Below are 14,528 nucleotides of genomic sequence, written 5' to 3' on the forward strand. Positions count from 1 at the left end.
ATAGAGATGGGGTTTGCCATGTTGGCCACGCAGGTCTCGAACTGCTGACCTCCGGTGATCTGCCCACCTTGGCCTCCCAAAGTGCAGGAATTATAGGCGTGAGCCACCACGCCTGCCCAAAAAATGTTTTGATTATGTGAATCAGTGATAAAAATTATCCATCGTTCAAGCATATTCGTGAATAAGGCTAGCTTTAAATCTGATTTTTAAAACACAGAGAAGAGGACTCAAGTCAGTCTTTATATGCCTATCCTCGTCAGCAGACACTCATCCAAGGGAACACTCTCATGAGCCTCGCCCAATCCCGGGCCAGCCTCGTTGCGGTGGTGCCGTCTACACCATTAGAGAACCCCACGGACACCACACAGAGAGGGAGAGGAGCAGTTCCTCTGGGAAAAGAGGGTGCTGGGCATATAACAGCAAACAACGTCCACGTGGCCTCGCAGCAGAAGGTGGTATTCAAACCAAGGGTTCCTACCTGAACACCCTAGAGTAATGACAACACTCATTTGGAAAAAGTGCTTCTATGTGGTTATCTCAATACATTCTTGCATCTATTCACTGAGGGAGGCAGGACAAGCATCGTCACCCCATTTTCAGATAAGGAAATGCTACGTTTTCTGTGTTACAGAAGCAGAAGCTGTACGAGCCAGTGGTGATCCCTGTGGGCAGGCTGTTTCGACCAAATGAGAGACAAGTGGCTCAGCTGGCCAAGAAGGATTACCTAGGCAAGGCGACGGTAGGTGTCCCCTGAGTCTCCTGTGGCCTGGGCCATGTGGAGCAAGGTGGGAGGGACTCTTGAGAAGAGGGCAGCCTCCTTGTGGCTCTGTCCCTGGGATGGCAACAAGAGACTTCTTTATAGGACAGAGGTTTGGCTGAAAGATAGGCAACCACTTCTAGTTTATTTTCTCCAGGCTGCTCCCATTCCTCCCTTCCAGCTTGACCCTGGGTGAGAGCCACAGGGTTCCCCACAGGATGCTGAGTCTTGGGGACTGAGCCAGTGGAGGGAAAACATAGCCATGAGGAGCTCACTAAATGTGAAGAGAAGGCCGGGCAGGGTGGCTCATGCCTGTAATCCCAGCGCTTTGGGAGGCTGAAGTGGGAGGATCACTTGTGGCCAGGAGTTTGAGACCAGCCTAGCTAGTGGAGAGGCTGAGGCGAAAGGGTCGCTTGAGCCCAGGAGTTCAAGGTTACAGTGAGCTATGATTGCACCACTGTACTCTAGCCTGGGCAACACAGTGAGACTCTGTTTCTAAAAAATAAAAATAAAAATAAATATGGAAAGAACATGTTGGGGAAAGAGATCAGCATGGGATCCTCTTGGATTAATGCTCCTTGTAGTTCACGTGTTAGTGGGCTGAGGAGTCTTTCCCCACTTCCACAGCCCTGTGTTTAGACTATGTCTTAAATTGGACTTCTTCTAAATCCAGGTCTTGGCCGGGTGTGGTGGCTCACGCCTATAATCCCAGCACTTTGGGAGGCCGAGGCAGGTGAATTATGAGGTCAGGAGTTCAAGACTAGGCTGGTCAACATGGTGAAACCCCATCTCTACTAAAAATACAAAATTAGCCAGGTGCTGCGGTGCATGCCTGTAGTCCCAGCTACTTGGGAGGCTGAGGCAGGAGAATCGCTTGAACCTGGAAGGTGGAGGCTGCAGTGAGCTGAGATTGCGCCACTGCACTCCAGCCTGGGCAACAGAGCATGACTCTGTCTCAAAAAAAAAAAAACAAAAAAAACACAAAAAAGGGTAATTTGACGTTATACAAATTGCACCTCAATAAAAACATTTGTTTTTAGAGAGGAGAAAGCAAGCCTCTGTTAGCAGGGGTGGGGTGAATACTCGTTTCCTCAGTTGCTGAAATCCTAATCCAGAGGATCAGGAATCTAATCCTCAGTTACTGTCCACGTCTGAAATCAGACTCAAGTGAGAACCGGTCTAGGGCATGAGCAAGGAGGGAGACCCAGAAGAATGGAAACCTTGTTGGCAGAGCCTCACACCCTCCTGTCCTTGATTTCAGGTTGTGGCGTCTGTAGTGGATCATGACAGTTTCTCTGGGTTTGCCCCTCTGCAACCACAGGTGAGGCAATCCTGACCTTCTCCATGGACCTAGGTCTCAAGAGCTTTCTGTGAAGCATTCGATTCGAGAGACTATGTGTGCTGAGCTGCCTTATTGAAAGGGCTCCTTCAAGTGGCCCCCGGTGCAGCTGAGGGATCTGCCTGCCCTCTCTCAGTCCTGGGTTCCATGGCTGGTAAGGAAATAAGGCAGTGTCAGGCTTCACCCCAAGTCCTCTGAAGCTAACTCTCCTGCTTCCCCACAAATGCCAGTCTTCACGTCTCTAAAGAGATCTGCTGATACTCTCTCTGAAGCCTCAACCATTCTCTCAGGAAGGTGAAACACAAGCTATGGAATGCTTGTTAACAAAGCCACTTCTTGAGTACTGGGGCAAGAGGGGAACCCTGTGGGGCCTGGGTCTCAGGTTTGGGCTCTCCTGGCTCTACCCATCTGCTCATGTGCAGGCGTTTCCTTCGGGAACACAGGCAGGGCGCTGAGAGTGAACCCTTTTTCTGTCCAAACTGGGCTTGAAGAGGTGGGCTCACATGAACTGGATGACAGTGGATCTAGAAATGCAGACAGAGATTCCTTGTGAAGGGAAGAGGGGAAAACGCATTGAGGAACATAGGAACTCTGTGGCAATGAAACTGTGATGGTGAAGAGCATTGGTCAGCACCAGCAGAGGGCGGGTTTTCTGAGCAGGGGCAGGTATGTTCCAGATCTAGATTCCTTGATCTCTTTCTTCACAATAAAGCTGATGAAAGCCTTGCTGAAGTCCCTTGAGCTTCAGTTCAGCCAGAGGCCATGAAGGGAACACAGCCCAGGTCACTGGATCCCATGGTATTCAGTGTAGAACAGGGGAGGAGATTCTTGCCCAGTCAGTGGAATCCTGTGTCAAGTTTAAATACTCAGAAGTGGCCAGGCGCAGTGGCTCACGCCTGTAATCCCACCATTTTGGGAGGTTGAGGTGAGCAGATCACTTGAGGCCAGGAATTCCAGACCAGCCTGGCCAACATGGTGAAACTCCCATCCCTACTAAAAACACAAAAATTAGCAGGGTGTGGTGGCACATGCCTGTAATTCCAGCAACATGGGATGCTGAGGCAGGAGAATCACTTGAACGAGGGAGGCAGAAGTTGCAGTGAGCCAAGATCACACCACTGCACTCCAGCCTGGGCGACAGAGTGAAACTCCATCTCAAAAAAAAAAACAAAAAAAAAATTTAAATTAATTTTAAAATACTCAGAAGTGTCATGTGACATAGTAGACATTAATTACAGAACAGAGCTTCTGGAAACTCTCCTGGGAAAAGGACAGAGCTCAAGGTCAAAGCATTCTTGTGACACCATGTTGCTGTGTGACTGCTAACCTCCAGAAACTAGCTCTGGCTCAAAATGAATTGCTGTGCTAGTGAAACCTACACCTGGGGAGCTGGTGGGAGGTGTTATTTCCCAGTGTTTAGTCAGGGTGACTGTGCCCCCTTCCTAGACAGTGTTCCCATCAGTCAGAAATGCATTATTTGATTTTCTGGTCTGAAAGAATGCTCAAATTACCATTAGCCATTTGTTGTCTCTCCCCTGCTTTCCCTCATTGCCTTTTCCATTTTCACTTCTCCTGAACATTCAATAGGCAGCTGAGCCTCCACCCAGACCGAAAACCCCAGAGATCTTCAGGTAAGTTAGATTTAAATCCATATGCAGAATATCTAAACTCCAAGCCTGAACTGATGGCAAGAGAGGGAGGGAAGAAGATGAAGCTGGGGTCAGAGTCTAAATCCTGTGGAATTTTCTAGAATGTCAGGTTTCTTCTAGAATGTCAGGCTTGAAAGGAATGTTTAGAAGAATGTCTTCTAGAATGTCAGGCTAGAAAGGAATGACATGTGGGGATGGGAGTCTTGACCATGGTGGAGCTGGCCATCAGGGCCTGGCTGCAGCTACATGGTTCCCAATGGCCCTCTGTCCATGTACACAGCCACCCACATGGCAAGGGGTTGTTGCTGAGGGGCAGTGGTGTCCTGTGGAACATAGCTACCCTGGGGACCAGGATGCTGACCTCACATTGGAGATCAGTTTCGCATTGGCTGCGGTCCCCTCTGATGGGGGGAAGGCCAGAGCTCTCCGGAGTCAGGAATGTAGAATGGCATCCTTTTTCCTGTGTAGGCGTTTTCCACTCCCTATCGGCACATGCTTTCTGAAGAAGTAAAGAGGAAGGACTCAAGAAAAGGAAGTCCTTCTTCTGTAAGATGAAAAACAAAGGGTGTCATAACCTACAGCTTTCTTAAGAATTCTCTCGAAGTGATGAAGCAAGCCTGGTCCTCCCACCCAAAAAGGAGGTTTTAAAAAGTGATTGGCCAGGCGTGGTGGCTCATGCCTGTAATCCCAGCACTTTGGGAGACCGGGGTGGGCGGATCACTTGAGATCAGGAGTTCGAGACCAGCCGGGCCAATGTGGCAAAACCCCATCTCTACTAAAAATACAAAAATTAGCTGAGTGTGGTGATGCGTGCCTGTAATCCCAGCTATTCGGGAGGCTGAGGCAGGAGACTCACTTGCACCTGGGAGGCGGAGGTTGCAGTGAGCCAAGATCACGTCGCTGCACTCCAGCTGGGGCAACGACCAAGATTCCGTCTCAAAAAATAAAAATAAAGCTAAAAAGTGACAAAAGTACCAAAGCAACTACAAAAATGAGGGGCTGGATGAACTCATTCCTAAGCTCCCTGTCAGCTCAAGGGCCTGTATCCCCTACAGGAATAGACACGATGTCTGGAAACAAGGAAGGGCTGAGGGGAAAGTAACAGAGTGGGGAGTAAAGGGAGGGAAGCCTGAAACCTGAACACCAGCCTCTCAATCACACGTTCCAAAGTGACGCCAATCAGAGCCTCAGAGCCTAAAAGCATGAAGTCAGACTTAAGGGAACCGACACTGCACCACAGCAGCTGGGCAGTCTCAGAGCCCTCTATGTGCCTCCCTCACGCTCCCTGTCACCTACCCTGCTCACCGTCTCCCTACCCTGGCCCAACACTGGCTCTAGGTGGTTTCTCCTTCCTCCTCTCCCACTGGTCTTTCTGGCCCAGCTGGCTCTCACCTGACTTCCGCTTTGTGCTGTTGCCCTGACCACAGTCACCTGATCCACCCCAGCCCAGCCTTGGGAGCTGGCCAAGATGACCCAGCCAGGGACCTTCCTCCTCAGAGGGGAAGGGAGGGCAAGGATTGTAAGTCCTCACTAGTGTGTGGGGTTTTTGCTTTTATTCTTGTCCCTCTGCATATATGGTTATGAGCAGGTGTACACCAGTTTCTTACCGAGACCTCTCGGGAGCCCAGGCAGGCTCAGCGTCACCTCGGCAGTTGCAGTCAGATGTGGAGTTAGAGCCAGGCTGGAGCCAAGTCCCTGGCTCCAAGTTCACTGTGTTTGCGCCACGGCACTGTGTGAGGGGATGTGGGCTGGATCTTGTGTCTACCCTCTGCAGGGCTCTGGAAGGGGAGGCTCACCGTGTGCTGTTTGGGTTTGTGCCTGAGACACAAGAAGAGCTCCAGGTCATGCCAGGGAACATTGTCTTTGTCCTGAAGAAGGGCAATGATAACTGGGCCACCGTCATGTTCAACGGGCAGGTATGCAGAGGATCAGGGGGTGGTGCGACGGGCGTGGGATCCTGGCAGCAAATGCAGTCTTTCTGTGGAGCAGTATCTGCTGCCTTCTTTGCAGACCGATCAAGTTCTTTCGTCTGTTCATCCTCCCTTCCCCAGGACTCTGGGCTGTTCTGTGGTGTGGGTACTGATGAGCACATCTTTATTTTTTCCTTTCTGATTCTGTGGTGCTGCACTGCAGAAGGGGCTTGTTCCCTGCAACTACCTTGAACCAGTTGAGCTGCGGATCCACCCTCAGCAGCAGCCCCAGGTAATGTGATGCCAAGGCCTGACCCATTTCCTCTCACCATTTAGAGATCTCTCCCTGGAGGGGAGAAGAGCAGTGTAAAAGAGGTACTGTCGGGACCCCTGGAGAAAGACTCACTACTCTTGAGCCCGCCTTGAGATGGCACCAGCTACCCAGAGCTGAACCTGGGAATGAGGGGAAAAAAGCCCAGGTGTGCTAAGTTGGAGGCATCTGTAGGTCCCATTGGGCCCCCCACCTCCGTGACTCTTCCTGGTCAGAAGTGACTTGGGAAGCAAAGCCTACAGTGTATGAGGGGGTTAGGTCTTCCCAGGTGTGTCTGCTTCACCTGGAAGAATAGTCAATGTGTTGGCTGGTACAATGCCATTAGAAATAAAATGAGGCCAGGTGCAGTTGCTCATGCCTGTAATCCTAGCACTTTGGGAGGCTGAGGTGAGAGGATCACTTGAACTCAGGAGTTCGAGACCAGCCTGGGCAAAATAGAGAGATGCCACTTCTATACAAATAAAAATAATAAAATGAGATCTGCCTTAGAGCTTTGAATCAGAGTGGGCCTTGCCAGCCACTGCTTCTAAACTGCTGCTACTCCCTTCCTCACACTTCAAAAGTTTTGTCCTTCTGCCAGGCCTAGAGAGCTGTCTTTATCAGATCTGAGCATCCCTGTAAGTGACTCAATGGCAGTGGGGCCTCTCTCTAGACTGTGCAACCAGTTGTATATAAGCTCAGCCCTCCCTGGTCAGAGTCACCCTATCCAGATGCTTTGAAAAGCTTCAAATGCCATGCAAACGAGAAGTGGAATTTTTCCTTTCTCAATGCCTTCTGCAGTGGAGACAGGAGCTCAGTCCTCCCCCATGTCCAGTGGATTTCCAATATGGCTGAAAGAGATGCTAAAGCGGCAAGGGCCTTTTAGCGGGTTAGGATTCTTCTTTCTACTATGATTTTCATTTTCATCAGGCCAACCTTGCCTCCTCTTTTGGCCAGCATTTCCTTCATCTTCCCCAAATGTCACTACCATTCCAACTTTTAGGGAGTTATTTGCATCTGGCTCCTTTTCATGGGGTCTCTGTAGGGGCGTCTCCCCACATCCACCCCTGCCTGGGAACTTTGAATGAAGGTTCTGACCATCACTCCCTGTTGCCTTCAGGAGGAAAGCTCTCCGGAGTCCGACATCCCAGCTCCTCCTAGTTCCAAAGCCCCTGGAAGACCCCAGTTGTCACCAGGTGAGTGGCCCTGGAGCAACACCCTAGGTCTGGGCACAGGAGCATGCCAGGCTGCTTCCTGAGTTCCTCTCCCCGCCTTCCAGGAAATTCTGGTTTCTTCTTCTCCCAATATGCCACTCAGCTAATGACCACGCAGCTCCAGAACCCTCCTTTCCTGCACCACCCACCCACCCCAAACATGAAATCAGTGCCCTGTCTCCCTGCCTTCTGCAGAACACTCATGGGGCTTGGGTGAATACAGCTGGTTCCTGAGTGACTCACGTAGTCACCAAACCCCTTGATCGTTAGGTACTGAAACCATATCTCAGGAAGAAAAATTGAAGTAACTATACATGCTTACCTCAGAGGGGCATGGAGTGACTGTTTTCAAATGTCTGAGGCACTGTATCTGGAAAAGAAATTGCTCTGTGGAGCCCTGAGACTGAACAGAGAACCAGTGGGCAGATGTGAAACGGAAACGTTCTCTCCGAAAGGCTGTTTCCTAGTGTGGAGGGGGCTGGCTTGGGAAGTGATGGGCTTTTTATCACTTACGCACTTGAAGCCGATTCTGGATAAGTGCTTGGTAGAGACGCACAGAGTGAGTGGCCGGCCGGATTCTAGATCAGTGACTGCCACACGTGCCTGATCATCAGAATCACTCAGCATGCCCTTCCCCCATTTCTATTTTGAAAAGTGTCCAACCTACAGAAAAGTTGACAGTAGAATACAGTAAACATCAGAATATCTTTCACTTAAACTCACCAACTGTTAACATTTTGCACCATGACCTCGCCCTGCTCCATTCTATTTTTTTACCCCGAGCTAGTTGAAAAAAAGTTACAGACTCGTGACACTTCACCCTATACAGCTGCAAAAACACAGTCTCCTGCATAATCACAATAGAATCACGGTATCTAGGACACTAAACATTCGTATGATAACATTATATAATGCATATTCCATATTCAAATTTCTCCCATTGCTCCTGCTCAATGTCCTTGACAGCTTTTTTGTTATCTTTTGTGTAGAGGCTCATCAAGGATCACATATAAACCTAGGAAGATTTTGTGAATACAGGGTCCTAGGCTTTGGGCTCTGATTTTTTAGGACTGGAATGGGGCTCAGGAATTTGTATTTTAGAAAAAAACTTCCCATGTGATTGTAATGATCAGCTAGGTTTGAGATCAGTGGTCTTTTCCGTCATGTACCCCCTATGGTAAATATCTTCATGCATGCTTCTCTTACATAAATTATATTAGATTAATATATTAAATTAATAAACTTTAGGAAACATACACAAAAATAAAGAATAAGATGAGGATCAGTGGTTCTAATAGTTCTTCCTGTGGCCTCTGGCTCACCTTGCACTCCTGATTTTCATTGCTTTGGATCCTGTGGGTTTAATTGACCTTTGGGATCCCCGCTAACCTTGTGGATTGGTGAGGATACGCTGGTCCTTTGATAATTACCTATAGGCTCCCTAGAAGCAGAGACCAAGTTTGTTCATGTGTTCATGACCTTCATGCTTCCCCAAGGTGAGACCTCCCCACAGTTTACTAAGGTTAATAATTGCCCCACAGATTAAAGGGTAAGAGGTTGGGGGCCCTATTTGAAGAGGTTTCATCTGTGTGTAGCAGGGGCTGGCTAAGTGTGTTCATTCACCATCTTCTTTTGTTTTACTCCCTACTTTTTCCATTCAGGTCAGAAACAAAAAGAAGAGCCTAAGGTAACATTTTTCCCTCGTACTGTTTCAAGTGGTAGAAGATAGGATGGCTTGGGCTATCAACCACAGACGTGTCTGTCTGGGTTATAGGAAGAGCCCCAGTGGAAGGGTCGAACCAGTTGCTACCTTACAGGGTCCATGGGCTAGGGACCCTCTTGACAGCCTCCTCCACTATCATGTACACACTTCCTACTACCCAAGCTAGTGGGCCAGATCTTGCTCAGTAGGAATTCCTGTCCAAGCAAGGGTGGGGCTAAACGACCTCTGGAGGCCCTTTTGGCTACTATGAAACCAGTTACTTATTGGCCTCTCCCCTGCTGCATGGGGTACCCCCTGTGCCAAATCACCAAGCCTCAGTGATACAGGATGTTGAGAGAAAGCCTCAGACACTCAGGAGTTCCCTTTGCTTCCTCCCCACTCAGGAAGTGAAGCTCAGCGTTCCCATGCCCTACACACTCAAGGTGCACTACAAGTATACGGTAGTCATGGAGACTCAGCCTGGACTCCCCTACAGCCAGGTCCGGGACATGGTGTCTAAGAAACTGGAGCTCCGGCTGGAACACACTAAGCTGAGGTGAGTTCCATGCAGGCAGCTGTGAGGGGAACAGTGGGGACCTTGTGCTGGCCTGGAGGAGGGAAGAGGAGGATGGTTTTTGTATGATGTTCTTTGACTGGATTCTTACTCATTATCCCCACCCAGCTATCGGCCTCGAGACAGCAATGAGCTGGTGCCCCTTTCAGAAGACAGCATGAAGGATGCCTGGGGCCAGGTGAAAAACTACTGTCTGACTCTGTGGTGTGAGAACACAGTGGTGAGTGCAGTGAAGGGCATCTAAAGTTCCATTTCCACTGAGCCACTTCCTCAACAATTTGACATTTATCAAGCACCTTCTGTGTACCAGGCACTATGTGTGGTTTTGGGGATATGGTGGGTAACAAGTCACAGCTCTGCCTCCCTTTTACCTGCATCCTCACCCCATTTGCAGCAGGGAGAGGGTTTCTCACAAGAGAAAAGCAGGCCCAGCAGGACAGGAGCTCACAGAAAGCCTCCTGCCCCTCCATTGGCTCCGTGCCTGACTGTGTCAAACATCCCATCCATCATTGTCAAACAAGGTTGGAATGAAGTCATAGCTTAAGGCTCAGCTCATAGCCATTCTTCACCTTCTTAAGTTTTCTTTTCTTTTTTTTCCTTCCTTCCTTCCCTCCCTCCTTTCCTTCTTTTCCTCCATCCCTCCCTCCATACCTCCCTTCCCTCCCTTTTCTTTCTCTTTCTTCTCTTTCTTTCTTTTTCTTTTTCCTTCCTTCCCTCTTTTTTTTCTTTTTTCTTTCTTTCTCTTTCTTTCCTTTTCTTCTCTCCTCCCTTTTCTTTTTTTCTTTTTCTCTCTTGCGTTGTTTGCTCTCTCTGTCTCTCTCTTTCATCTTGCTCTGTCACCCAGGCTGGAGTGCAGTGGCACAATCACAACTCACTGCAACCTCTGCCTCCCAGGCTCAAGCAGTCCTCCCACCTCAGCCTCCCGAGTAGCTGGAACTACAGATGTGCACCACCACACACAGCTACTTTTTAAAATGTTTTGTTTACAGTATATATAGTCTCACTATACTTCCCAGGCTGGTCTCAAACTCCTGGGCTCAAGCAATCCTCCCACCTTAGCCTCCCAAGGTGTTAGGACTGCAGGTGTGAGCCACTGCACCTGGCCAACCTTCTCAAGTTAACATGAGGAAGAACACTTTCACACGAGGGTGAAAGAAAATAGCATTTATTTCACCAAGAGATAATTTGGGTAACACCCTATTAACAGCAAGTATCTACTGAGAACTTCCCATGTGTCAGATACTGTGCAAAGTGCATTTTTTTTTTTTTTTTTGAGATGGAGTCTTGCTCTATCGCCCAGGCTAGAGTGCAGTGGCTCGATCTTGGCTCACTGCAACCTCCGCCTCCCGGGTTCAAGCAATTCTCTGCCTCAGCCTCCCGAGTAGCTGGGATTACAGGTGTCCGCCATCACTCCTGGCTAATTTTTATATTTTTAGTAGAGACAGGGTTTCACCATCTTGGCCAGGCTGGTCTCAAACTCCTCACCTCGTGATCCACTTGCCTTGGCCTCCCAAAGTGCTGGGATTACAGGCGTGAGCCAATGTGCCCAGCTGCAAAGTGCATTCTGTGTGTTAGTTCTTACAATCTTCATAACTCTGTGAGGTAGATATTATTTTCTCATTTTATAATTTAGGAAACAAGGCAAAGAGAGGTCACGCAACTTGACCAAGATTAAATAGCTGGTTAGTAGTGGAGTCGGACTCAAGCAGATGTTTTGATTCCAGAGCCTGCCTCTATTCCTAACTACCCTGCTGTATTGATGGTTCCAGGGCACGTTATCTTATTAGCCTGAGGTCTTATTAGCCTGAAGTCTGACTTCCAAGTAAGAACAATGGGAGTCAGATGAAAAATTAGAGGCTAGAAGCATTCATAGAAGCAACAAGGTAACACTCCAACTCCGTCTGTTGGTCTTTAGGGGAAAAAATTGTCATTTCTTTTTATTGTTGACATTAATTCCCTCCCCCAACTCTAGACCCAGAAAACCACCCATCTGCCTTCTGTAAATATACTTTTTCCTTTTACATAATTTCATGCAAGTGGATTGTATAGTGCGTGTTTAGTCTTTTTGTTTCACTGGTCTCATCCTTTTGATTGCTAAATGGTACTCCACTGTATGGATACTCCATTCCGTTTATCTGTTCACCTGCTGGTGGACATTTGGGTTGTCTGCTAGTGACATTCTTCAACAAACACTTGCTGAGCGCCTAGGGCTCTGTAGCTAGGCAGGCACATGAAGCCTCATGTTGTGTAAACTGACGGGGGTTCACAAATGGACGTACTGTGTTATGGAAGCACGTGGTGTACTATCTAACCCAGAAATGCTGGAGGGAAGTGGAACAGGTAGGAGTTGTCTTCCTGAAGAAAATGCTGCTGAGATCATCTTGAAGCTTCACCGTAAAACAATAAATAAGAAATTAGTGAGGTAGAGGAGGAAAGGATGCATTTTACAGATGGAAAGGAACCCCATAGAAGTCAGCATAGTGGGTAAAGGGGCTCAGTGTTACTACTGAGGATGCAATGGGGAGAGTGGTGGGAGACGGGCTGGAAAGGCAACATATCATGGAAGGCCTTGTACACTAGGATGCTGCTGTGAGCAGGGAAGAAAGTCAGGTCTTGCTTTGAAAGAATGGTTATGAGGTATATGAGCAAGGCAGGGACTGAGCTAGGCTAGCCAGTTCTTCCCGATGAACCAGCTCCCATCCAGTCCTGAGGCTGGAGAGAGCTCCAGATACAGCATTAATGAGGCCAGTCTCCACTGACCAAAGCTGTTAATTAGGGCTGTTTCAAAAGTTTCAGCTCTCCTATTCACCTCACCTGTTTTTCTGACTTTGCATTTTTAGGCTGTTGCATTTGCAGTTACACTGGTGCAGGGAGTATCATATGAAACAGTTCATACATGAATCCTTGGGAAAGTTACCATTTTCTACCTACAAGTGGATTTGGAGATGGTAGAAATGAGCAAGTGGGAAATCTATTCTGGCTCATCCAGGCCCAGAGCCACAGTAGGAGGCAGAGTCCTTCCTGCAAACCTCACCCTCGCAGCTGGGCTGAGGCTTCTGTTTAAAGCAAGGGGTTCTTTGCTAGATTCTCACTCAAATCAGAGACAAATGTCTGCTGGAAAAGAAAAAAAACAAAGTGGGAGAGGAAGAGTGAAAGAGAACGAGCCTAGAAAGGGGCAGTGTATAAACCTGTTTTAAGGTATCTTCCCCGGTCAGAAAATTGCCTTCAGGAAATACGGCCACTGGGGATGAGACTCCCTGGTGTCTCTGGCTGAGACAAAAGGCCCCAGGACCTGGGGTAAGAGTGAGTGTGAGTGTAAGGGGTCTCTTGGAAGTCTGAAAGGTCACGCTAGGTTTTCCAACTGTCTTTGGATTAACCCCTTCAGCATCTTTTTATTTTTATTTTTTTTTTTTGAGACGGAGTCTCGCTCTGTCACCCAGGCTGGAATGCAGTGGCCGGATCTGAGCTCACTGCAAGCTCCGCTTCCCGGGTTTACGCCATTCTCCTGCCTCAGCCTCCCGAGTAGCTGGGACTACAGGCGCCCGCCACCTCGCCCGGCTAGTTTTTTGTATTTTTAGTAGAGACGGGGTTTCACCGTATTAGCCAGGATGGTCTCGATCTCCTGACCTCGTGATCCGCCCGTCTCGGCCTCCCAAAGTGCTGGGATTACAGGCTTGAGCCACCGCGCCCGGCCAGCATCTTTTTAAAAAGATTCTTCCTAGAAGGAGTTTTGCTCTAAATGTGAACTACTTCACTTAAACTTTTTTTTAATTAAAAAATTTTCCTTTGACAGGAGCTTCAATCTATTTGGTGGCTACATGTAGCCAACCCTCTTAAAACTCCCAACAATCTTTCTGCAATTTAATCCAGGCTCAGGAGTCACTGCTGAATGTTCTTTATCACTATCCATTATTCTCGGAGGCAGCAAGGCAGGTTTTCACTCGCTAGGAGAAAGAAAACGGGCGCAGTGGCTCATGCCTGTAACCCCAACACTTTGGGAGGCTGAGGCAACATGGTGAAACCCCGTCTCTACTGAAAATACAAAAATTAGCTGGGTGTGGTGGTGCACACTTGTAGTCCCAACTACTTGGGAGGCTGAGGCAGAATTGCTTGAACCCAGGAGGCAGGGGTTACAGTGAGCTGATATCGCACGACTGTACTCCAGTCTGGGTGACAGAGTGAGATTCTGTCTAAAAAAAAAAAGAGGCCTGGTGTGGTGGCTCACGCCTGAAATCCTAGCACTTTGGGAGGCTGAGGTGGGCCAGATCACCTGAGGTCAGGAGTTTAAGACCAGCCTGGGCAACATGGTGAAACCCCATCTCTACTAAAAATACAAAAAAAAAAAAAAAAAAAAGAAAAGAAAATGAACTACCATTTATTAAGCATCTACTCTATGCCGGAACACTTACCATTAACCAAGTCTAAATATTTTTACATATTTAGAAGAGTACTGCCACAGAGTAAGTGTTCACTAAATGCCAACTACTATTATTCTACGTCATCTCATTGAATTCTTCTAGCCTCAATTTCAGGTGAGGTAACTGAGGTTCTGAGAAGTTACACTGCTTGCTTAGGGACACAGAGCTGGTAAGCAGTGGAGGTGGGACACAAACCTTGGTCTGTGGACTCTCTAGGGCCATTTCCACCTCATTGTACTGCCTCTCAACAAAGACAATATACCAAGGTTCAACAAACAGCATTAAGAAGCTACAACTTGTAACACTCGGTACATACAAGCCTAGCAGCATTTCTAATGTTGATTTGTTAAATTCTATGATTTACATCTCTAGAAACTGCATCCTTCTCCTTCATTTGTGAAGCAAAAGTGACCATAATGTGGAAGAAGTCTAAGACCAGAAGTCTAAGATGTATAAGAAATGTTGTTACAGATAAAAGAAGTATGGCATTGTGCAGTGGTTTTCAAACTTTAGCAAGTATCAGAACTCCCTAGAGGACTTAAAATACAGATTGCGGCTGAGGCGGGTGGATCATGAGGTCAGGAGATCGAGACCATCCCGGCTAACACGGTGAAACCCCATCTCTACTAAAAATACAAAAAAAAAAAAAAAAAAA

The 14,528-nt window shown here is 48.0% G+C and overlaps 1 protein-coding gene across 4 annotated transcripts in view; it reads left to right on the plus strand.

Moving 5' to 3' along the window:
• Positions 1-14,528, plus strand: part of NCF2 (neutrophil cytosolic factor 2) — a 36,255-nt gene that overhangs the window by 16,336 nt on the left and 5,391 nt on the right. For 3 of the 4 annotated variants that reach the window (XM_025377249.1, XM_025377257.1, XM_025377263.1), the window contains 9 exons: positions 632-739; positions 2,019-2,078; positions 3,684-3,727; positions 5,520-5,661; positions 5,879-5,947; positions 7,086-7,161; positions 8,841-8,866; positions 9,286-9,437; positions 9,564-9,675. In XM_025377249.1, coding sequence (XP_025233034.1) covers positions 632-739; positions 2,019-2,078; positions 3,684-3,727; positions 5,520-5,661; positions 5,879-5,947; positions 7,086-7,161; positions 8,841-8,866; positions 9,286-9,437; positions 9,564-9,675 — 789 coding nt within the window. The remainder of the gene's footprint in view (positions 1-631; positions 740-2,018; positions 2,079-3,683; positions 3,728-5,519; positions 5,662-5,878; positions 5,948-7,085; positions 7,162-8,840; positions 8,867-9,285; positions 9,438-9,563; positions 9,676-14,528) is intronic. The other variant, XM_025377270.1, reaches the window with a different exon arrangement.

This window comes from Theropithecus gelada, chromosome 1, assembly GCF_003255815.1.
Source record: "Theropithecus gelada isolate Dixy chromosome 1, Tgel_1.0, whole genome shotgun sequence".
NCBI lineage: Eukaryota > Metazoa > Chordata > Mammalia > Primates > Cercopithecidae > Theropithecus > Theropithecus gelada.